Source organism: Anolis carolinensis, chromosome 1 (assembly GCF_035594765.1).
Source record: "Anolis carolinensis isolate JA03-04 chromosome 1, rAnoCar3.1.pri, whole genome shotgun sequence".
NCBI classification, from domain to species: Eukaryota; Metazoa; Chordata; class Lepidosauria; order Squamata; family Dactyloidae; genus Anolis; species Anolis carolinensis.
Genome location: NC_085841.1, coordinates 37475248 through 37499985, shown reverse-complemented (window position 1 = coordinate 37499985; position 24738 = coordinate 37475248). Strand labels below are relative to the sequence as shown.

At 38.8% G+C, this 24738-nt stretch overlaps 1 protein-coding gene across 1 annotated transcript in view; it reads left to right on the top strand.

The window, feature by feature from the left end:
- Positions 1 to 3067: 3067 nt before the first annotated feature.
- capn8 (calpain 8) overlaps positions 3068 to 24738 on the top strand; it is a 56737-nt gene continuing 35066 nt past the window's right edge. The window contains exons 1-8 of the mRNA XM_008125885.3: positions 3068 to 4138; positions 10616 to 10685; positions 11890 to 12008; positions 14514 to 14647; positions 15035 to 15203; positions 18609 to 18692; positions 19433 to 19518; positions 21952 to 22026. Coding sequence (XP_008124092.2) covers positions 3902 to 4138; positions 10616 to 10685; positions 11890 to 12008; positions 14514 to 14647; positions 15035 to 15203; positions 18609 to 18692; positions 19433 to 19518; positions 21952 to 22026 — 974 coding nt within the window. The 5' untranslated portion in view covers positions 3068 to 3901. The remainder of the gene's footprint in view (positions 4139 to 10615; positions 10686 to 11889; positions 12009 to 14513; positions 14648 to 15034; positions 15204 to 18608; positions 18693 to 19432; positions 19519 to 21951; positions 22027 to 24738) is intronic.

The following is a 24738-nucleotide window of genomic DNA, read 5'->3' as shown; positions in this document are numbered from 1 at the left end:
CAGAAAGTTATCCATAGTTAACATAATTGCAAACAGTTCAGCCAGAAGACCTGCTCGACAATTTTAAAACATCCTCCAAACGAGGTAGCACATAATTAGGATTATTATGCAAGGACTTTTTTTTTTTGCTTATCTGTTAATGACAGATATCACAAAAATTATGCATGGACCTTTTTTCTCATCAGTTATCATTAGTGTTAGTGCATTTTTTGTGTGGCCCAAGACAATTCTTCTTCTTCCAGTATGACCCAGGGAAGCCAAAAGTTTGGGCACCTTTGCATTACACCATACTGAGTCTGAAACATGAGGTGCCAAATGAAAGTCAACCTTATTTTGATTACTGTACATACCTGTGTATAGTTCGACTTCATGTGTAAAATGAGAGTGGACTAAGCTCTTGCCTTTCATCAATCAGAGAAGGGGATGGTTTCTTTTTTGATAAGAGTTAACATATAGTATGCACATTGACCCGTGGATAAGTGGCGCCAGATTTGGGGGTTGACTCTTTGCCTGAAATTCTAGACCTATACATGAATATATACAGTAACTTTCCCGTTTGTTGGTTATAGATTCTAGGAAAGAAAAATGTTAAGATAAAAATTATTCTGTCATTCTAATATGGAATTGAAATATGCATTTATTTTCTATTTGAACATTCTTAAAGTGAAAGCTGCTGATTGCTGGAATATTTATGCTAGCAATTTCAGCAGCAGTTCCTGCTTAATTTCATTTCATTTCATCTCAAATGACAAATAGTTTTGCTTTGGCCCAGTAGCAGGCCTGTGATTTGCAGAGCACTTGATCTGTGTGTTCAGGAGTTGAGCCTATCGGGGTGGGAAGAGAAAGGAGCTTTTAATGGGAGGAAACCGCCCATGAGATAACAACACGTAACAAAATTCAACAAAACTGTACAAAGGATATAAACAGCAAGGAATGCATAAATGATTTGAATAGAGTAGTCCAGCTGGACCTTATTCAGAGTACTGATGTCTGTATATTCAGTGACAAAAATGAACAAATGTAGTTCGGTGGTGGCTGGGAGGGCCTTCGCACAGTCAGAACTTGTGCGCCAGCTGCAACCATACCTTGAAAAGCCTGCCTTGGCCACAGTGGTCCATGCCTTAGTTACATCTAGAATAGATTAGTGCAATGCACTCTACGTGGGGCTGCCTTTGAAGATGGCTCGGAAGCTGCAATTAGTGCAAAGGTTGGCAGCCAGATTGCTAATGGGAGCTAGCTATAGGAGCACACCATGCTCCTATTGAAGCAGCTCCGACAAGTTTCCGGTCCCAGTTCAAAGTCCAGCCTATCTTCGTGACCGCATCTCCTCCTATGAACTGCACAGGCTCAAGATCTGCCAGGGAGGCCCTCCTCTCAGCCCCACTTCTGTTTCAAGCACGGTTGGTGGGGACAAAGGAGACGTCCTTCTCAGTAGTGGCCCCCCGGCTTTGGAACATCCTCCCCAGGGATATTAGGCTTTCCCCCACATTATATTGTTTATGCAAGAAGCTAAAAACATGGCTCTTCAGGTAGGTCTTTGGAAATGATTAAGACATTTGCTAATCTAAGGACCAAACAATCTAATATTGTCACTAGCACTTTAATGGCTGAATTGAGCTGTGGCTGGGATGCTGTATTATTCATTTTTATGGTAATTTGTACTGTGTTTTATTGATTTTTAAATTTGACTTTTTTGTAATATGTTGTTTTTATCTTAACTGATGTTGTCATTGTTTAATATGTGATGTAATTTTACCTCTATTTTTATGTGGTATGGCACTTGTATGTGCTCCTGGAAGCCGTTCTGAGTCCTTCTGAGAGATGGTGACAGGGTATAAATAAAGATAATACAGTAGAGTCTCACTTATCCAACATTCACTTATCCAACGTTCTGGATTATCCAACACATTTTTGTAGTCAATGTTTTCAATGCATTATGATATTTTGGTGCTAAATTCGTAAATACAGTAATTACTACATAGCATTAATGTGTAATGAATTACTTTTTCTGTCAAATTTGTTGTATAACATGATGTTTTGGTGCTTAATTTATAAAATCATAACCTATTTTGATGTTTAATAGGCTTTTTCTTAATCTCTCCTTATTATCCAACATATTCGCTTATCCAACGTTCTGCCAGCCCGTTTATGTTGGATAAGTGAGACTCTACTGTAATGATAATAATAATAATAATAATAATAATAATAATAATAATAATAATAATAATAATAATAATAATAATAATTTTGAACTGCTTCAAATATTGGAGAAAATGAATGCTTAGGCACAGGTAGAGCTTCTACAGTCAGTACACCTGGCTTCGGTTCAAATAGGATGTGAATAATCTCAGTGATCAGCCTTCCTTCCTTCCTTCCTTCCTTCCTTCCTTCCTTCCTTCCTTCCTTCCTTCCTTCCTTCCTTCCTTCCTTCCTTCTCCTTCCTTCCTTCCTTCCTTCCTTCCTTCCTTCCTTCCTTCCTTCCTTCCTTCCTTCCTTCCTCCCTCCCTCCCTCCCTTCCTTCCTTCCTGTTTGTGTTGAGGTAGCCTTGCCCTATGTTAATCCGGATCAACTCCATGCAGCATTTGATTGCCACAGAGCTGATCTGAGCCTATTTGATCTAGAAATTCAATGTAATATTTGGTAAAGAAGGCAAAGACCTTGTAAAACGACAACTCTCATGATTCTATAGCATTGGTCCTTGGAAGTTAAAAGTGATGTAAACTGCATTCATTCTACAGTGTAGATGGGCCTTAAGACGATCAAGGGACTACAGCAACTCCCTATGAGGAAATATTGGAACATGCTGATGCTGTTTTGCCCAGAAATAAGTCATACAAGGTGTGACATGATAAAGGTTGATAAGATTATGCATGGAATGATGTGGAGAAATGAGACAGAGAGAAACTTTTCTTCCCTGGTCAAAAAACTAGAGCCCAGTGTCATGCACTGAAAGTGAATGGAAAGAGATTCAGAACTTACAGGGAGAGTACCTTTTCACACAGCTACATTCCCAGGTTTTCAGGACAGCAGTATGGGACAGTCAACACTGGCTGGGATATATGGGGCAGGCCTATATCAAACCCTGTGAATGGAGACCTTTTGGTGAAAATTCCAGGCTCCTGTGAGATTTGAAGAACCCACAAACCTTTGATTTGTTATGAAATTTTGGGGGCCACATGTTCAACTAATGCGTGACAACATAGTATTGTAAAGCTTTTTGTTTAATGCTCATACAGGACAAATTTTCTGCCTCTTGAATAAAGCACATCCCATACATTAAGGGACTCCTGGCAACCCTATGCACAGCACATAGTTAAATTGTGGAATTTGATGGCACAAAATCCATGGCTGTCAACTTGGACAGTTTTAAAAGGGAATTGGATAAATTAATGGAGAACAGGACCCTCAAGGGCTAATAATCAGTATGACTATATATCACCTCCAGTATTAGAGGCATCATTTCTCTCTCTTGGGACCTCAAAAGGAAGTGAGTAGCTTCACTCATGTCATGTCCAGCTGATAGGCTTCCCATATTGATTGGCCACTGTGAACAGAAAGTTGATTGCAAAGGCCTTTGGTCTGATTTAACAAGATTTTTGATAGATTGACATTAAGTAGCTGCCTGGAAAACAAGCATTTGCTTCACAGATGAGTAACAGAGAACTGTTAGAATGCCACAGTCACTAGACAGTTCCTTCACTCGGGTTTCTTTCCTTCCCCAACCTTTTCCATTTCAATTGAGTACATATTTACCTTTGCGTGTCTCCTCCCATTTACAGGTGCCACTGTACCAAACTGTGCTTGCTCCACCCTCACCTGGTCACTAACTTATACTGATTTCACTTTGCATTCAGATTGTAAGATTTCTCTTTTCTGAGTGCCTTACAGAAAGCTTAGCACAATGACCAGCTTAGCCATTAAATTAGCCAAGGAGAGGGAAGTATTAGAAGGCTTGGGTTCCAATGGGAAGGCAATAAAATACCTAAAACAGGATTTTGAGGAGCTAAGGAGGCAGTGCTTAAAGTCTGGTACCCTGTTTAAAGATGAAGAATTCCCTGCTTGTCCTTCTGCTCTTGGCTACAGAGATTTGGGGCCGTATTCTCCCAAAACCCAAGGCATTATCTGGAAACGACCCTCGGTAAGAATATTGTATTCTGTTGATAATCTGTTGGGTTTGGAAAGCATTTTGTTCACTCAAACGTGCAATGACTATAACAAGGTTTCTTTGAATTTAGAAAATGTATAATGTCCCTGAAATGGTCTTTGCCTTGATTTTGCAGGTTTATTGAAAAATATAAATGCCGAGACTTCTTTCTAACAGGTTTGTCCTTTGAGAATTGCTCAGGTTATCGATCAATGCATTTAAAAAGAAGGACATTTTTGGAGGGTCAGTATTTGAATTAAGGGACATTAATTACAATGCATTGAAATGTGAAGTGTGAAAACAAAGTGAATCCATTTATATCCTTTGGACTGTGACAGTGTGGAATAAAGGATATCTGGCAATGTTTAAAATTGAGAATGCCTGGAAATATATTCTTGTAAGATTTCCTTCTGTGCTTTCCCAATTTCTAAGATTTCAATGGGTTTGAAGTACGTACTTAAGAAGCAGTAATATTTTCAAAGGCATATTGATGTTTTCAAAGAAGTGATAGGCAAATCTGTCTGTTCTGGGTCCACGTCTTGTTTGTTTGTCTTTATATGTAATTCCATTCTGTTTTTTTTTTGGCATTCATTTGCAATTTTAAAAATTATTGAAACATGCATTTAAATACATACATGACTGTATGCTATCTTTTAAAACAGTGAATATTTTCTCTTAACATATATGTATGAATAAATGGCTTATTCCCAAAATAGGAACTCAGGGCCCTTCTACACTGCCTTCAAGCCCAGGAGGAATTGGGGTTTTAACCCAGTTCCTCCCGGGTTTCTGTCCTCACCCCAAACCCTGGGCTTTCCCTCAGAGGTGGCTAGTTGCAATCCCACCCCCCAGCCCCCCATTTTCCCTCCAAAACCTACCTGAGTGGCCTGCTAGCAGTGCCAGTTCCCCCGGAGAGTACTCCTTGTGTGAGAAAATGCCACATCAACAGGTGACCGAGGGGTGGGTGGAGAGAGGCCCCTTGAGTAAGTTTTGTAGGGGAAAATGGGGGTGGGGGCACTATCCTGCCCCTACGGGCTCCATGAGACCGAACCAGGATGGCTATGGGGATTGACCTTGGGACTGCGGAAGCAATCAATCCCCATAAGCTCAACCCCTGCAAAGATCCGGACCTTACCTTAAGGTTCGGATCTTTGCAGATGTCAAATTAATCCGGAGTAAACTGGGAAATCCATATTTACTCCACATTAATCTGGGTGAATCTTATGCATTGTTTGAATGCCTGTATAGAAGAGCACTCAGATGTATATTTCATATCTGTATGTTTATTTGTTCACATCATTGTGAGCCTTCAAGTCATTATAGACTTGTGATAACCCTACAGTGAACGTATCATGGGAATTTCTTGGCAAGATTGGATAATTTAAATAACTGGGAACAACTAGTGGAACTATGGCTGGGCCTGAGGGCCACATAACCTAGGAACCCAGAGAGTAACAGATAACATTAATGAATATAATGGCAAACATAGTGAGCTGGCATCAATACATGGGCTACCACGGATGACTCAAAGTAGATGCTGCTTGCTATGCTATCTTTCGTGATTTTAAAAACCTTCAAATAGGAAATGGATATGTATGTGGTTACACATGCTCATTTTATTATTTTACATTTTAAAAAATGCACTGTTCCCATTCTACAACAACACCATCCTCCTGGGCTAGGATGTGTTAGGATCAAACAAATCAATAATATAAAACAGTGTTGTGTCTGATGTATTCTTAGTGTGTTCTTCATTGTTCACTGTACATCCCCAAAGCCCCTGGCTTGTCTTCTAAGCTGGCTGATGATTTGCTCCATCTCTTGCCTACATGCTAGAGGCAACCAGCTGCTAACCCCTTGTGCCCTTGACTCGTCTCAGGATCTGACAGTGTGATTTATCTGGGGAAGGAAGGTTTTCGACTAACTTCTAGCAAGGAATTTTGACTCTACCATTGGAAACAGTGCCAAAGAGGTTTCCTCTTGTTCCCAACACTACAGTTTCACCATTTAGAGTAGTTTGCAATATGCTCAGAGCAGTAGCAGGATATATAATATATATGCTTTTAGATTTTATTTTTACTTGTTCCCAGAGAATTTATGTAGATTAAGTGTAGATTTCAGCAGGCCTTTAAAACTTGGTATTTAATTTGCTGGTTTTCAGTGTTTGAGATGTACTTCTTTGAGCTTTTGAATACTTAGAAATTTAATTAGATATCTCCACAAAGGGCTGAATTGCAATCTGGCATTTTGTTTATTTTGTATACTGTTTTGAATATTTTTCAGAAAAGGAGATAATGACTAGTAGCAATAGGAAGAAGGTTCTCAGTTCTGTAATTTTTGCCATGAGAGATGAGATAGATATCTAGGTTTTCTTCTTAATTGGAATTCAAGGGCTTGTCCTTAACAGACTGACCAGGATGGACTTCAGATGCTTCAGGCATTTTTAAGTAAAGAGGGTTGTTGCTGCTATTATGTGCCATCATATCAACCATGATTTATGAATTAAAGACCTCTAAGAGATCCTTCTATTAATGACTCAAGTGTAGCAAATTCAGGGGGTTTGTTTATGGAGTCAATCTATCTGTAATGCAGTTTTCTCTTTTCCTACTTAAATATTTCCTTGCATTATTGTCATTTCAGTGAGTTATATTTTTCCCATAATGCAGTGGGCCCTCAGTCTCCATAGGACAAGAGCATACATGCATGCATCATTTTACAACACAGTAATTCAGTGTTACAAAACGGAGGTTAAACCAACCTCTTGTAAGAGATATGGACTCATGCATACATTGTAGTAACTAAATGTATAGTTGAATCAACATATTTATTTATTTTATTTATTTATTTCCATCATTTCTATGCTGCCCTTCTCACCCGAAGGGACTCAGGGCGGCTCACAATCTGGCAAAATGCAATGCCATATATAGTACAAAAATAAAACATAGGCAATTAAAACAATCAGTTTAGCACAATACAATAAATACATTTAAAACAGTACAATAAAAATACTTAAACCATTCACTCACAAAAACCTTTTCATATCTTCTGAAAACCTTTCATTTATTTTTAAAATATGATTTGTAGGATTTATTTATTTTGTGTCAAAAGCATTGTATAAATAAACAAATACAATCCATTTGGGTATTTCCTAGTTTAGCTGCTGGGGGAACATAAAGAGGAGTGGTGGTTCTCATGAAACTTTTCCTTGATTTGAGTTTACTGTGAGGAGGCTGATAGCTATGCAGTGGATGGCTTTCACAATGTTCAAACTTATTTCTCTCACAGTTGGTAGCAACTCCCATTGCATATTGGGGGCGGGGGGGGGGGGGATGCCAGCTAGACTATAGAGTCTTATCAACTGGTGTACGTTTTAGACATCCTGTGTTTATTCTACATGTTTCATTCAGTGCTATATATACCTGCTTTGTGTGGGCAGACTTGTGCCAAATGGAGCAGGCATATCCAGCAGTTGAGTAAGACAAGGCCAGGATGATGTTCTCATTAATTCTGGGTCTGTACCCCATGCACTACCAGTAAGTTTTTGCAGCTACTTTGTGCTTGGTATTCATACAGTGTTTCCTAAATGTTAGTGTTCGATCTAAGGTGATGCTGAGATATTTAGGATGGGAACAGTGTTTGGGCTCTTGGCCTTCCCAGGTAACTTTCAATTTCCCGTTGGCTTCATGGTCATGTAGGTGGAAAACACATATTTGTGTCTTGGCAGGGTTAGGCCTCACGTGGTTATCAGGTGGTTATTTGTAGAGTAATACATTTCCATGATTTCTGTCATTTCTCATTATGTTTTCATGACTGTTGTTGATACACTAACATTTCGCAACACACAGTTTGGAAAGCTCTGCCTAGAACCATTCTAGGACCCTCCATGGATACTAAAAAACGTGCATGCTCAAGTCCCAATTGGAAATGGCACAGAGTAGCAGCAGAGGCGGTATCAAACTTTGGCTGCCAGGTGCCCCACATTTTTCAGGTTCCAGGAACATTCGAGCAGCCATTTCTGTCTTTGAGGTACAAGGCAGACACAGACGGCTGAGAAGCTCCTGGTGGTGGGGAGTCTGAAGAATATGGTGCACCTGGTAGCTGAGGCTTGTTGCCACCATCTCCACTACTTTCCTGCACCACTTTTAATAAGGACTTAAAATTTTCACCTTGTGTTGACAGTCTCTTTGCAAGTTCATTGGTAAGCCCCACTAGCTTCCAGGTTTTGCCTTGAAATGGAATTTCACTGCCTCAAAGGCAGATGCAGGCATCTCTCATGCTCCCTATCATGGATTCAAATGTATATTGTGTACATTTGAATGTGTGGTGGGTTGAATCTCCAGATGAGGCTATGCACACAGCGAGCCCCTGTATGCCCAAACCATGATAGCTTCTGTTTATTCATATTAGTTTCTATTGAGAGTAGATCTGATGTAGGACCCATTTATTTGTCTTTTTGGTAATGTATGATATTAATAACTTTCCCTTCAGCACCATGTTTTGAATGAGTTGTATTTTTTCTTACCTTACATTTTTCAGTTTTTTGCAAATACTTTGCAAATATAATGGTGTGGATGATCCTGACTTGGTGTTCATTACTATATCATTGCTCTTGAGAAAGCAATGTACTTCACGATTTTAAAAGTTTCAATTCCATAAGACTGGCAAGTCCCAAATGTAAAATAAAGCACTGATGCTTTATGCTGTTTGGAAAAAGTGAGAATTTTTTGGGATAGCTAATAGAGTATTCTATAATGTAACAACGGTATATAGAAAACAATGTCCTTATGAGCTGATCATGAAACCACTTTGGTGAAGAAAATTCTGAGGACTCACACATTTTCATTAGTTAGAATGTAAGATATTAACTAAATTGTGTGCCGATCATTTTTTAAACATAGAAAATTCAGCCAAGGTAATATTTTTCAATTAACTTAGTGTTTTTACTTGTTTTAACAATATGAATCCATGGATGTATGTTTTAAAAACTATATTGGAGATATCAATTGTGATAGTGACTCATCATGCTCTGGAACATCTTTCAAATCTCTGTTGGAAGAGCTATAACTTGCACAAGTTGAATATTCATTGAGCTCTGGACTACATATCAAAATTCATAGAATTAGTCACTTCAGAGCTCTACTTTTGTGAGATGCAAAATATGTTAATACTTTAAAGATACCAAATCTTTTCAGATCCTGGAAGCTAAGCTGGGTCAGCCTTGGATAGTACTTAGATGAGCTAATACCAATGAATACTAGGTCTGTGGGCTGTATTTCATTGGAAAGAACTGGCAAAACCATCTCTTAGTATTCAATGTCTAAGAAAACCCTGTGAAAAATGCATGCAGTCACCATAGGTCGACAGGTGACTTGAAGGCACATAAACATAAAATCTGTCACCTGAGGTGGGTACTTCAACTAATCTAATGCTAGAACTCATCCGGTTTGTGGTCTACAAGTCTCTTTTTTTCAGTAAATGAAGTAAGTGAAATTTAGTGGTAAATTTTATGTGTTTATGTGATTGTTTTAGTCAATTGTTACGTTTTTTTAAATTCTTATAGCGTTTTATAGTGTTTTCAGTGTTTTATTGTACAATGTTTTATGCTGATTTTATATTGGAAACCGCCCTGAGTCCCTTTTGGGGGAGAGGGCGGTATACAAATAAACTTTTACTTACTTACTTACTTCTTACTAAATTTCATGAATCTGCAGCAAGAACTGATATTTGGTCCTGATTTCACAGAGGTGATAATGTGATGTGGCGGCAAAAAAAAGCCAATGGGATTTTCGCCTGCGTAAATAGGAGTATACTGTCTAGATCCAGTGAAGTAATGCTCCCCCTCTATTCTGCCTTGGTCAGACCACACCTGGAGTCACACTGTGTCCAATTCTGGGCATCTCAATTGAAGGCAGATGTTGACAAGCTGGAAAGTGTCCAGAGGAGGGCGACTAAAATGATCAAGGGTTTGGAGAACAAGCCCTATGAGGAGCGGCTTAAAGAACTGGGCATGTTTAGCCTGCAGAAAAGAAGGCTGAGAGGAGATATGATAGTCATGTATAAATATGTGAGAGGAAGTCATAGGGAGGAGGGAGCAAGCTTGTTTTCTGCTGCCCTGGAGGCTAGGACGCAGAACAATGGCTTCAAACTGCAGGAAAGGAGATTCCACCTGAACATTAGGAAGAACTTCCTCACTGTAAGAGCTGTTCAGCACTGGAACTCTCTGCCCCGGAATGTGGTTGAGGCTCCTTCTTTGGAGGCTTTTAAGCAGAGGCTGGATAGCCATGGGATGCTTTGAATGTCATCTTCCTGCTTCTTGGCAGAATGGGGTTGGATTGGATGGCCAGTGAGGTCTCTTCCAACTCAATGATTCTATGATTCTATAATGACAAAAACAGTACATATTTGGTATGATGATTAAGAAAATATAAGACCCAGCTTATAGATATGTTTCATTCAACAATTTATTTTCAGGAGCTAGTTCCAAATCCTCAATTCATTGTGGGAGGAGCTACTCGTACAGATATCCGTCAGGGAGCATTGGGTAAGTAGAGAAGCACCACATTTTTGGTATGTGTATGTAGTTGGGAAAGGGAAGGAACTTCAATGTCTTCCAGTCCAAGGCTTGTAAATGCAACTTCTCAAATCTCCTTAAATGGCTGTGTTGGCTGAAGGTTCAGTGAATTGCATTCCAAGCTCAGCACCAAACAATTGTGTGCCATTATTAGAGAGCAAGTGTACAAAGCTGTGTGTAAAATAAATCATATCAGAGGATTCAAGTGAATTAAAGGACCAATATGAATCCCATGTGTGAAACCCCAGCTTCATTGCTTATTTTGCAAATGACTTTGAAATGAAGACAGTTCTAATCTTCATATTCATCATCTGCAAAACGTTTTCCTTTCAGAACCTGCACTCTATGTCTAAATTAGAAGTGGTGACAGATTATCCCTAAGGCCTCTCTTCATTAAATGCAATTTCTTTATCAGTGGCAAAAGTTAGCTGAAATATCAGCTTAGACCTGTCTTACACTGGGTGAATGACCCTTTTCGAAAGAAAGAAAGAAAGAAAGAAAGAAAGAAAGAAAGAAAGAAAGAAAGAAAGAAAGAAAGAAAGAAAGAAAGAAAGAGGAACACATCAAAAAAGCAACACCTCAGTTCCAACTAAAATATATCACCATGTGCAAAACTTTCAGACATGGTTTAAAGGGGGATCTCTGACGACTCTTTGCATTTGAACATGCATGTTAGCCTTGCTATTTTTATCTGCACTAAAGCTTTCAAGAGGCCAATTGTATGATCTTACCTTTAAATGTTATATCACAGCTCTTAGCATTTAAATTAGATGTCTTTGCTTAATCTCTAGGCAGCATGGCCAGTGCTAGATTGAATAGTGAAAACTGTAGCTCAAGAAATCTGGTCCAAACTACACACTACAGTTCCTTTTAAAATATTCCAGTACTATAGCTATATGTACTGGTTCAGATCACAGACACACTTTCCAAACTGTTATTTTTTCATATGATAATTATTTGTTTTAAGGTGTATGATGTAGTTAGTGATTTGGTTGGAGGAGAATTATATTGAGTGGCACTGTGGAATGATTTAATTCCTCCCCTCCAAACCTCTCTAGACAGCCTTTCCTGTAGAAGACAGTCCTAGGTTGGATGTTTTACTTAAGATCAAGCAGTTAATACGTTCACATATGCCATTATGTTCACCTCTTTTTTAAAAATCTGATCTTTGTAGGAGACTGCTGGCTTTTGGCAGCCATTGCTTCTCTCACATTGGATCAAGAAATATTAGACCGAGTTGTCCCCAAAGACCAAAGCTTCCAGAAAGACTATGCTGGGATCTTTCATTTCCAGGTATCCTGTCTTCTCTATGTTGTATGTTTTAGTTATAAAGCTGAATAAAAGGTGAGAGAATAGCCCCAAATAAAGTGTCATAATTTCTCAATGTGATGCCTTCCAAGTGTTATGTATTGCAGTTCCTATTATCTCAATTGGTTTTCTTGGCTCGAGCTGAGTGAAATTTGTCTCCTCACCTGCCTGGAGAACACCAGTCTGTAGAAGGCTGGTCTGTTGATACTGAAGGCTTGATTAGGAACAGATTTAAGAATGAACAACATGAGGCAAAGATACTGATATAAAAGTAGATGTGTTGATAGTTAGTGGATACAGCACTTGTTTTATAATAAAGAAGGCCTATCCCCTTGACTATCATAATGGGCCATGTACCTGTGCAAATAATACTCTCTGGAAGCCATCATGTTTCAGATGTGTGTACATTGCCCAGTGCTTGGCAAGAGCAAAGATGTCAGTTTCACAACCACAAAAGTTTGGACAAATTAAATTATTTTGTTCAGAAAAGACTACATCAAGTTTCCTGCTTCCTCCCTCATAATTATAAGACACAAGGAAACAAAGAAGAAGCCCACTAATTTCTATCAGAGGGGATGGCTGTCATTATTGGAATGAAAGGCTTGCTAGAACCTTTACTTCAGTCACTGTGGAGGTTCCCATTTTTAGGATGATGAGTTTAAAAGAATCAAATTAGAGGCAGAAAAATAAGTATAGAATCCTCAATAGGAGAGACATTTATTAAGAAAATACGTTATTGAATAGAAATAGCCTAAACTAACGCAAAACAGAAATGGATGGGAAGGAGATGTGTTGCAGCATATTCTCACTTCATCAGAGAACAAAAGGGAAAAGACCAGAGGGTTTCGTTTGGTCCATTTCTGTATCTTTTACAACAGAAAGCAGTCACTTAATTAACTATTACTGATCCAGACAATTCATTTTACCCTTAATGCTTTTAGGGGTAGGTGGCTGACAGAGGAAGCAAAAGCAATCAGGTAAGGAAGAGAAAAGATGCTAACCCTATCTATCTAAATCAGTGATTCCCAACCTTTTTTGACCAGGGCCCACTTTTCAAAATTAGTACCAAAAGGGTTATGAATTAGTTTTTGGTCTACTTCAGATTCAGTTTGGTTATTTGGGATGCTGATTCAGAAAATTGCATTGGGTAGATCACATCAGCTCTAGTTTCTGATACAGAACATATGCCATCCATCTCCTTGCCCACAGAAAACCACATTTAATAATTTAAAGCTGATGTGGTCTACCCAATGCAATAGTCAGCTCTGCAAAAGGAGCAGAAATAAAATTAATAAAATAAAACCAATAAATAAATAAAGAGGAAGGAGGTTCGCAGACCTGATTTTTTTTCTCGCGGCCCACTGCTGGGCCACGGCCCACAGGTTGAGAACCACTGGTCTAAGCCATCTAATTCCTAGTGGAGAAGAGATCAGCGATAATACATGCAAAAGTTGTTACTTCTTCCAACAGTTTTCCCACAAAAATGGCTATGATCTTATTTTATAATACCTTGCAATGCTGTACCAAGATGAATACTGCACTGATGACTGGTTTATGTGGTGTTGGTTCTTCCAAGTGCAAAGTAGTACTTTTTTGCCTGTCCTAGGCTGTGTGGTAAAATTCTGTGAATTGTGCCTTCTCTGTTACTCAGTGCAGGTAATCTAGTAAAGAAAATTGTAAATCCAGCATCATGTTACAGAAAACATAGAAGAATTTTCTTCCCTTGATAACTGCTGGGGATGGGTTGGAAATGGCTTGGTTCCGACATTAATATGAGCCAACCTAGTAGTTTGTATTTCTTTAACAAAGATGCAAATGGAAAAATAGTTACTCTGTGGCTCCTCCAGTTTTCCAAATTTCATGATCTAGTTTTCCAATTAAAAAAACACACATATTAAAGCTCACATTAAAATTACTTTATAACAAATTGTGTAATGATACCAAGGAAAACAGAATTTAAAACATATAAGCAAAAGGAATTAAAATGTTTTAGGAAAAATAACATACAAAAGTGAATTATATGTATAAAACATTTTTTCCACTGAGCATTGTTTTTTAAATAATGGAAAATGTATGCTTGAGTAAATATGTCCGAAAATCCATGGGCAATAGCAGAAACTAAAATGGACTGGTTTGTTCCTTCTTGGCATATGCTAAACTATTTTTGTTCCCAAAATGTCCCCATTCACTGAGGTGGCTAGAGGTCTGGGAGTTCAGGTCTGCCTAGGAACCAGCTTGGGAACCAGTGCTATGCCCTATGTTTCATCTCAGCAGAAATGGCTTCCCTAGTTTTCCTCACTCTCAGTCAAATATTCCAGCTCCTTAACTGACCTGACATTGCAAACGTTGCAATTATTTACAAAGTAATTTAAAGCATAGTGTAAAGGCGGTTGTTTCCTGTGGTTTTATTATCGCACCCTTTCTTGAATGGTTTGTTCCATAAGTGTTTTTTTAAAAAATCTGATTCTCCTCCACCATCTTTTTTGTCAGATCTGGCAATATGGAGAATGGGTGGATGTTGTCGTTGATGACCGGCTCCCCACGAAAAATGGTCAGCTTCTTTTTCTGCACTCTGAAGAAGGGAACGAGTTCTGGAGTGCACTGTTGGAGAAGGCCTATGCCAAGTAAGACATAATTAATTGTGACAGACAGCCCATTAACAGCTATTAGCATTCAACCAACCACTCTGATTCTATTAATGGATCTGCATCACAACACGTTACTGGTGAACCATATATATCCAATGGTTTATGAACAAAGTGTCCATTGTGTAACTTTGAGAATGGGCACTAGCTTTCCCGGACTGCAGTCTGCTTCATTAGACTTAGTACATATTGTCCTCCATTATGTACTACATGGCTGTGTCTCTCAGGGAAAAGTATTAGGTAGATAATTTTACTAAATATGTCCAATATAATCTGCTCTTTTTTCACCTCTATTAGTGTAGAGATGGGGAGAGTAGTCTCATTCCCTTTTATTGCTCTTCTGCTCTTGTTTTTCCTTCATTGTAGGTTGAATGGTTCCTATGAGGCTCTTACAGGAGGATCTACTATAGAAGGTTTTGAAGATTTTACTGGTGGCATCGCTGAATCTTATGATTTGAGGAAAGCTCCATCTAACCTGTATCAAATCATACAAAAGGCCTTGCGGTCTGGTTCCCTGTTGGGTTGTTCCATTGATGTGAGTTGTTAATGTTTTTATTCATTTTTGCTCTGACATGTTGTAGAGTAACTTTGGATTAGCGTGGGTTTTTCTGCCTGTGACGTCAATAAGAGACTTTCCACTGAGAATATGGTTGAACCTGAGATCAGATGAAGCAGGAAGCAGCCTATGGTTTCACAGCTAGAGTCTTTAGTTTGTAGTGTTCATAAAAGTTGCTTCCGCATTAGCTGTTTGGTCTGTAATTGACATCCTTCACTTATAGTCTCTTTCTACAGTGGTTTGGTGCTTCTACAGCAGAAGAACTCTTAGTGCTACTGATTCTGGCACTTATTCTGACTTGTCTTTTGTAACAGATGTTTGTCTCATAAGAAAAAAGATGGAGGGAGGAATGGGAAGTGGAAGGGAATGTCTTCTGGGCAATCCACCTCATCCCTGTAAAATGTATGTGAATAGAACAGGGTGACAACATGATAAACATCTAATCTGTAAGCACCCACAGTATCTAGAACAGACATGGGCAAACTTTTTAACTTGGAGGCCACATGGCAGGCCGGAGTGGGGGGGGGGCAGCCAAGGAGGGAGGGGGGAGGTGAGGGGGATTGGTGCAAGGGGGAAAGGGTTGCACACATGGCAGCTTGCCTGGTCCACGGCTGGGCCCAGGAAGTTGTGCTTATCTTCCTGGCCTGCGTCTTGGCCTCCACTGCTACTGGACTCAGCTGCTCATTGCCAGCACACTCCACTTCTTCTGGGCCCCTACCTCCAGTAACAAAAAGAGCAGCTCCTCCTCCTCCACCAACGCCACTCGGGCATGTAGCTGCCTAGGGTTCTCCTTCCCTTCCCTCCTCCTCCTGTTGTTCATCTTTTTGAGGGGGAACTTGCCCTTGAGGAAGGTGGTGGCGGCAGAGAAGATGGAAGAGGAGCTGCCCTCCTCGTTGCCAGGGACAGAGGCCTGGAAGAAGGGGAATGCACTGGTTCCATGAGTGCCAGTGAGGAGCAGCTAGGTCCCGTGCACATGGAGGCCAAAGTGTAGTCCAGGAAGAGGCTCTGCTGGGCAGACCATCACATCCTCATGCTTATAGCAGGGTGAAATTGAGGAGGGCCCGAGAAAAGATCCCAAAGGGCCTCATTTGGCCCCTGGGCCTGGGTTTGCCCATACTTGATCTAGAAGATATTGCTACCTATAGCTGAAGTCACAGAGAAGAGAACGTAGGGTTGTTCTCTGTTGCCCCAGCGGTCTATTGATTTTAAGTTACAGGAGAATATGTCTTAATTTAGCATTAGAAGAAAATTCTTGATAGTAAGAGCGGTTTAACAATGAAACAAATTACTTAGAGAAATATATGTGTTTGTATGGAAGGGGGCTCTCTTTTTCTGGTTGACTCCAGAAAGAGAGTGGACAACTATTTCTGGGGTCACTCCAGTTGAATGTCCTGCATTGAAAGTGTGTGAAAGGGGATTGGACTTGATACAGGAGCCCTTCCAGCCCTATGATTCTAAGACAATAAGGCCAGTCCCCTCTTCTTGAGAGACAGACTGATGCATATATCTTAAACCTCAAAATAAAACTATAGTAAAATGTGTGTATGTGTGTTGGGATCAAATTCAGAGAAAAGGCAGTGGGTAGGCTGAGGCAGAAGCATCTTGTTCTTTTTCTGGTTTTCTACTAAAATGCTTCCCTCTGTAAGTTGAGTTTCATGTCCTTGTGAAGCAGCTTAAATATGAATCCAGTTCTTTATAATCCCTTCATCACATACTTTCAAAAATACTTTATATAATATATATACAGTGCTGGATGTCTCATTTTTATTTACTAGTAGTTCAAAAAGGATATCTATTGAATGCTGGCATGTGTGTATCTTCTTTTATGTATACCTGTTTCAATGCAGAAGTGCCAGCTTTTTTTACTTTTGATAATTTATGAGAACATACGGTGGGTCTGAAAATAGTTGTATTTGGGACGTCACACTAAATATGAAAATCTATGACATATAAATATTAAAATACATCCCCACAAAGGCAAGAAATACATTTTTGGCTATATATATCCAACTGGTAAAATAAAATACATCTATCTCTTTGAAAGGAAATCCTTCCTGAATTTGCAGATGGCACAAAATTGCAAGGAACAGTTTACACTTCAAAAGATAGAAATAAAATTCAGACAGACCTTGACAGAATTTTTTTAAAACCCTGAATAGAGGTAAATCAAATGAAAGAAAAGGAAGAATCAACATTCAAACAAACAAACAATTGTTCTTTAAAAATTGTAGACCAACAAGAACAATTGATGGACAGAAAATGAAGTCCAATGAAAATAAGATTTCCATATCCTTGTCCCCAGCCAATATGGGCATCTTGTGGAGGAAAGCTAATCTAGAAATTCTAGTTAATCCTCAACTGGATATGAATATGTGACATGATAAAGTTGCAAAAACAAGTAATGCAATTTAGGTTTCATTAAAAATCCTTATTATATAGAACTACTCCAAGTAACAAGGGCTATGTGACAGGAGTAAGAGTTCTACCTTATTCTACACCAGACTGATGACACTTCAGTCCTGTGACCCATTCTGAGCATTACAGTTTGTTACATAGATAAAAATGAATAGGCTTAATTCAGAAGAAAACAGACCTGGGGTCAGAAGTAGAGAAAACAAATCCTGTCAGGAAAGATTGAAGGTTTTAGTCAAGCGATGGGAAGATTAAAAAGGGTTGGATCCTATAGTAATTGAATGCTGCCACAAAGAAAAGGACTATCACTGCTGCTTCAGAGGACAGGGCAAGAACTAATGAGCTTACATTATAAAGTGATATATCTTGCTTGGCCTAAATCCAATTCCTAGTACCAGCTATAGTAGAACAATTGAACAAATGGGTTTAGGACGAACCTACACTAGTGGCATAGAAAGAATGATGACATGGTGTCCATCTGGACTGTGGATTGATCTGATCCAGCTGTCCAGACTGCTACACAGTCCTGGGATATTCTGGAGTTTCCAGCAAGCTCCAGAGTATATCTTAACTTTGCCAAAAGTGGAACAAATACAGTTTAACGTTTAAAAAGGCCACAACTTGCACCAGAAGTCAGCAAAATGTCATGGAGACAGTCAGCGATGGATTTCAGATGAGCTCAGGTCTTCTTGCCTATATAGACTCACTTTTAGATAAGTATTGATTAGCTATTTGGCAATTAATTCAATAGATCTACTCTTGTTGGGGCTAGTAATTTGATTTAATCCCTTGTGATAAGAGTGACTCAGTGTTGAAACAAATGTCCTGTGTCTTCAAACAGAAGTTGGGCAGTCCTTTATCTCCTAAGGGAGATGTTTTCAGCTAGTGACTGGATGATAATTCAATAATTTGGTGGTCATGATCTGTCAAAGAGTGTGCATTTTTCTTTCAGCAATAACTTTATTTCCCTAGATTGCTAGTGCAGCTGAAACAGAAGCAATCACAAGGCTCAAACTGGTCAAAGGTCATGCATACTCTGTTACTGGAGCTGAAGAGGTAAAACCATCATCTTTCTTTCTTTTGGTGATCTGCAATGAAAATAATATTCAATAACACTTTAATTTTATCAACCGAGTCTTCATTCCATATCTCTCTTTCCAAAGACTGTGATTAATATTTAAAGTAATTTCCAAAATGTGAAAGCACAATAAAACACCATTATGAATCCAAAGAATTTTAAGATGATGGATAAATGTTCTAACCACTCAGTTTAAGGACAGATCGACAAGTGACTACATTTCCTAAGATATATGCGGAATCTCTGGAAGTTTCTTGTTTATTTCAGAATAATTTTGCTTTGAAAAAAAATCTGCTTTTGTGAGGACTGTAGTGGGAGAATAAGTAAGTCAATCTGCTGCCGAAGGGGTGGTAAATCATTTTGGATTTTGCCCCCACTTCTCCTGTAGCTTCTCTGACCAGCTCTAGAAAAACTCCCATTCAACTGAAAGTCACTTTGCAAGGAGTTTAGTAAAAATCTAGTGTGTTCGCCGACCCCTTGTATCATAGTGGCCAATCCATCACCCTGATCCTGACTCTACTGAGGGTCCCAAGAGATTTTTTTCAGTTCTTCTTTGTGATTTTACAGTTTTTGTGTTGATCACAGATTTCAAAAAGATCCTAACAATTGAGATGCATTGTTTTTGTTCTTAAGGAAGAATAGTCAATATATCATAACATAAAACATAAAGTTGGAATGATTAGCAGCCTGCAGTTCTGCTTGTGGTGTTCCCCCACAGGTTAACTACCGCGGGCAGCCAGTGAAACTTCTCAGAATAAGAAATCCATGGGGTGAAGTGGAGTGGACTGGAGCCTGGAGTGATAAGTATGCTGTTACACTCTACATTTTCTTCTTTTTATATTGGATGACCTTCACAATGCTATGCATTTTGTCATGTTTTAACTGTAATATCTGAAATACCATTAATTCATCTGTTTATTCATTAGCATTGATATTTATCCTGCCTCAAGGTTGATATATGCGGGATTATTCCATGTTAGCTTTCTAACAACGCTGAGAAGAAGGTTAGAAATGGTGTGACTAATCCAAGGTCACCTGAAATTCTTCATATCTCAGCAGGATTTTGAACATTCTCACTAGTTCAAATCTCAGAGGGAATTGATTGAATGGCTACATGCAGTGTACCACCTGCACTTAAGTTCCCTAGTTTTATCTAGCTCCACTCTCTCATAACAGAAATGATGTTCATACCACTTGGTTGAATGTTATACTGTACTGGAAATGCATTAATCTCTCTTGCATCCTCTTTGGTCATTTGTTATAATATATGAAGTTCTTCTAAAATTAGATCAGAATAAGTTAATAAATCAAATAGCAACTAATAGGAAGAAAGTAGCATTAATAAATCAGTAGGGCAATTTATTATCGTGCACCTGGGTTTCCTTTATGTTTCCATGCCTGGATAATACTGGGAAATTCACTGTTAAATAAATTACATACAAGGATTAATGCACTCACAGTCAAATAATTTTTTCTCCTCATGTTCTGCTTTTCTTAGTCTTCCTTCACATTACTAACCACCAACAGTTAAAACAGTGTTATCGAAGGCTTTCATGGCCAGAATCACTGGATTGTTGTGAATTTTCCGGGCTGTATGACCATGTTCCAGCCCGGAAAACACACAACAAGCCAGTTTAAACAGTTCTGAATAAAATCCAAAGCAGAAAAACAGCCAAATTGACATAGAATGTATTACGGTGTTCCCTCACTACTTTGCGGTTCACTTTTCGTGGTTTTTCAATAAATTCTAAAAGACTATTATAAATCATTAAAAATTACAATTTACAGCCTAAGGAAGGGAGGAAGGAGAAGCCAAAGGGAGAGAAAAGGAGCCCGAATGGCAACTGGAGGAGAAGGAAGTGATTTATTAACACAAAATTGGTTGATAAAGACTTAAAATAGTGTATAACTACTAAAATAATGTATAAATATTAAAATAAATATAGCGTCCCTACTTTGTGGATTTTCACTTATTGCGGGTGGTCCTGGAACCTAACCCCCGCCATAAGTGAGGGAACACTGTACCACTTTTCTTCTACAAGGGGGAGTCTACAATTAAGAAGACAGTACAAATGTATAATGTATAAAATGAATAAAAGTATAACATTTAAAACAGTAGTTAAAAGGCCAATAAAAGAAAAAAATACAACATTAATTCACTGACAAGCTCCTTTCATAGCAGGTAAGAAAGTAGCTTGTTATGAAAGGCCCAGCTTAATAAAGAGGTCTTTCCCTGGTAGTAGAAGGGGAAGAGGAAGGGAGGCATCTGGGGGAGCAGTGGTGGGGAGGGAATGAGGGGTCTGACTTTCCAAATTCGAATTCTCCCCCCTCCCATGGAGTTTTTAGCCGTTCCCCAAGTTTCTAACATCACAATAACTTGAAACTTAATTTGAACATTTAGAAATACTGCTTAAGCATCCAAAGAAATATTTTTCAGTGTCTCTACAATGCTAGAAATTTGGGGTGTTCGGAAGTGAAGTTTTTATCTGAGCGTGGGCAATGCTTCTGTTTATGGGTCCCTGATAGCTAGCTGCAAACCTGGGCTGAGCAGCCTTCTTTGGTGGAAAGGTCGAGATTATGGGAAAAGCCGGAATCTTTTTTTTTAAATGCATTTGACATGACTCAGAAGGTGGCAGGATTAAACTGTTTAATTCTACCCTGACATCTTTAAATCTGTTTAGGGGGGAAGGTAGAGTATAGATAAGATTCCTCTTCCTCCTCCTCAGATGAATGGAATAGAAATGTAAGTTCAAAATGCCTTGAAGGCACCAGATACTGTATGATCTTGGAAGCCGAGTTGGGTCAGGCCTGGTTAATAATACCTGGAAGGGAGACTGTCAGGACGTATCACGTATTATGAGCTATCTTTAGAGAAAGGCATACCACCTCTGAGTACTCATTGCCTAAGGAAACTCTATGAAATCCAAGAGGTTGCCATGAGTTGGCAGACAGCTTAAAGACATATACCATGTATTGCTCTGAATACAAGAACTTAAAGAAAGAAAAACACTATAGAATTTTAGTTGATCATAAGGATGTCATTTTTACATTTTATAGGTAGATTTGTTATCTATTTAAGTTTTTTGTGTGTGGAGTCAAATGATTTCTTTCCACTTGAGATTCCACTGGTTTGTATTTCACATAAATATTGAGATGGGCCGAACAGGTATTTCCCCATAAGAATAACACAGTACTACCTAACTGATGGTTTATTTTTTTTTTTCATATCCCTTGCAGTGCTCCAGAATGGAATTATATTGACCCCAAGGAAAAGAATGCTCTGGATAAGCAAGCCGATGATGGGGAATTTTGGTGAGAACATTTCCAACCCCAGGAGATAGTTGATAAATATGCTTTTGGAACTACATCCCTAGTTATGCACACCATTTTTTTAAAAAAATAATTTTTATTGAGAGAGAAAGGGTTTTGATTACATAAAAAGTGAGAGAACATTTTAGGTAAAGAAAAGTAGGAAAAAGAGAGATAAGGAAAATTTTAAAAATGAGGGAAAGGGATCATGCACACCGTTGAGTAGGAGTGAAACAACAGTTGAATCTGTACAGGCTAAATCAGTGGTTCTCAATCTGTGAGTTCCCAGGCAATTTGTCCTACAACTCCCAGAAATCCCAGCTAGTTTACCAGCTGTTAGGATTTCTGGAATTGAAGGCCAAAACATCTGGAGGGACCCACAGGTTGAGAAGTATTGGGCTAAATAATGTTTCTTTACCTTGATTTCAGTTCTATTTGAACCCATGGCATTTCTCTTGTTCAGATGTGAAAATACTTCTTTTAATGTCTGAGGGTTAAATACATTTTTTTTTAAAAAAATCTGTTTTATTTCACTCTCTTTGGGAAGAAACAGCTTGTTAAATGTTTGGTTTGATCACTGAATTTGGGTTGCAGTAGAATTGTAGAGAGAGGGAAAGAGACAAGCTTTGGGTGGTCACCTTGTTGCACCCACCATGGAAGGGGAACTCCCATATGTGTACCAATGCTTAGAAAAGATGGTGTCACCCTGGCCTGTAGCGAGGGGGCAGTTTTAGGGGTTCAACCCCCCCCCAAATTTTTCAGGTTATAAAAAAAACCTGGTTTACTCATGAATTTTAACTGGTTAACCAAATCCCCATGCTAAGTCTATGAGACGCAAAACATTAAGAGTCCCTCCAGGCACTATTTCAAGCAGATATTGACAGGTTTGTAGCGGGGAGAGGTGTGTGCTAGGGGTTCAACCCCCCCGAAATTTTCAAAACCCCTCCCGAAATTTTTTTCTGGCTATGGCCCTGGTGTCACCTTTTGGGGGTGGGGTTTTTGTGTGATTTGTCATTTGTATGGAAATCTTTTCATACATACAGTAGAGTTACTTATCCAACATAAACGGGCCGGCAGAACATTGGATATGTGAATATGTTGGATAATAAGGAGAGATTAAGGAGAAGCCTATTAAACATCAAATTAGGTTATGATTTTACAAATTAGGCACCAAAACATCATGTTATACAACAAATTTGACAGAAAAAGCAGTTCAATATGCAGTAATGCTACGTAGTAATTACTGTATTTACGAATTTAGCACCAAAATATCAAGATGTATTGAAAACATTGACTACAAAAATGCGTTGGATAATCCAGAACGTTGGATAAGTGCATGTTGGATAAGTGAGACTCTACTGTACTATTGCACACATTAGCAGGTTGGCATTTCATTCCCTCTGCCCTACTGGCTTCTCTTTATAGAAGCATAGGTGGGCAATCAAAAGCAGGAAAAACAATGGCTATTTAATTAAGTGATTATGTACACGTGTGGCAGGAATTAAGAAAAAATTGTAGTTATCATGTAATTGGACACAAGCTAATATGGAAAACATATGCACACAGCAGAAACACCTCCCTGCATCACAGTGACCTCATGTGGCTTTCCAATCTGATTTCAATTTGGATTAAAAGATGTATATATGGGGCAGCGATACTATGCAGTGGAGATATGCAGAGTCAGTCTAGATGGGATGTTAAACATATCATTTAGTCTTGTATCTTTCTGGAGCTACCCCAAGACACGTTCCTGCCTGAGAAAAAGACAATATGGTATCCTTCTCCACTTCATGCACTGCAGCTAGCTAATTGGCAATTGGGTTTTATGTATTGTCAAAGGCTTTTGAGGTTTTATATTATTAACTAGCCGAGGGTAGTATGGTAATTTGGTCAGCTTGTATGCCACACAGAGCTCTGCTGTCCCAGAGACAAACATGATTAGGAGACTTAAGAGGCATGGCTGTTGTTTCTGCTCTTAGTATCTGTTGCTTTAGGAGGTTGCCTCACTTTGCTTAGCCCTCATTTATACATTTTTAAATTGATCATAGGAGGAATGAGAAAGTCTGAATCTTGTTAGGATTACATCAGACACAGAGAGAAGAAGTTTTAATGTTTTCTTGTATCACACAGTCCTGACAAAAATAATAAAAACTCCCATTAGAGGATGGTATAAAGGAAAATCTTCATTGTCAATGTTGGGTGCCTGTGGGAGCTTAAAGTAGCTGTACTGGTGGGGATTTTAATTGGGACTGTGCTGGAGGAGGAAAGGATTAACAGTATCCCCAGTTGTAGTTCATTTTCGTTTCAGAAAAAACAGAGCTTTGCCACCAAAACCTGCTATATTAGCAATTAAAAATGAAAGAGACAACCTAAAGGAATATGTAGTGGGGGTACAGGATATTTCTAAGTTTTGAGATACAATAAAACAAGGACGTAAATATAGGTAAGCTACTGTTCCTATTTAACAGGCTGCATGGTAGCTTAGAAGTTGTGTGGATTAAATGTGCACATTTATCTGAGGCTGAATCTAAACCTGCAAAAGAATTTGTCCATACTTTGATCCTGGTTGTTTTTGAACACACACCATTCCTCTGGTTTCAAAGTGAAATCACATCTTTTAGATGCTTGAGGGCATTAATGCATTTTAAAAAAAACAAAAAACCAAGCAAACCCTTTTTATCTCACTGTTTCCTGAGGGGGAAAATGGGGCTCTTT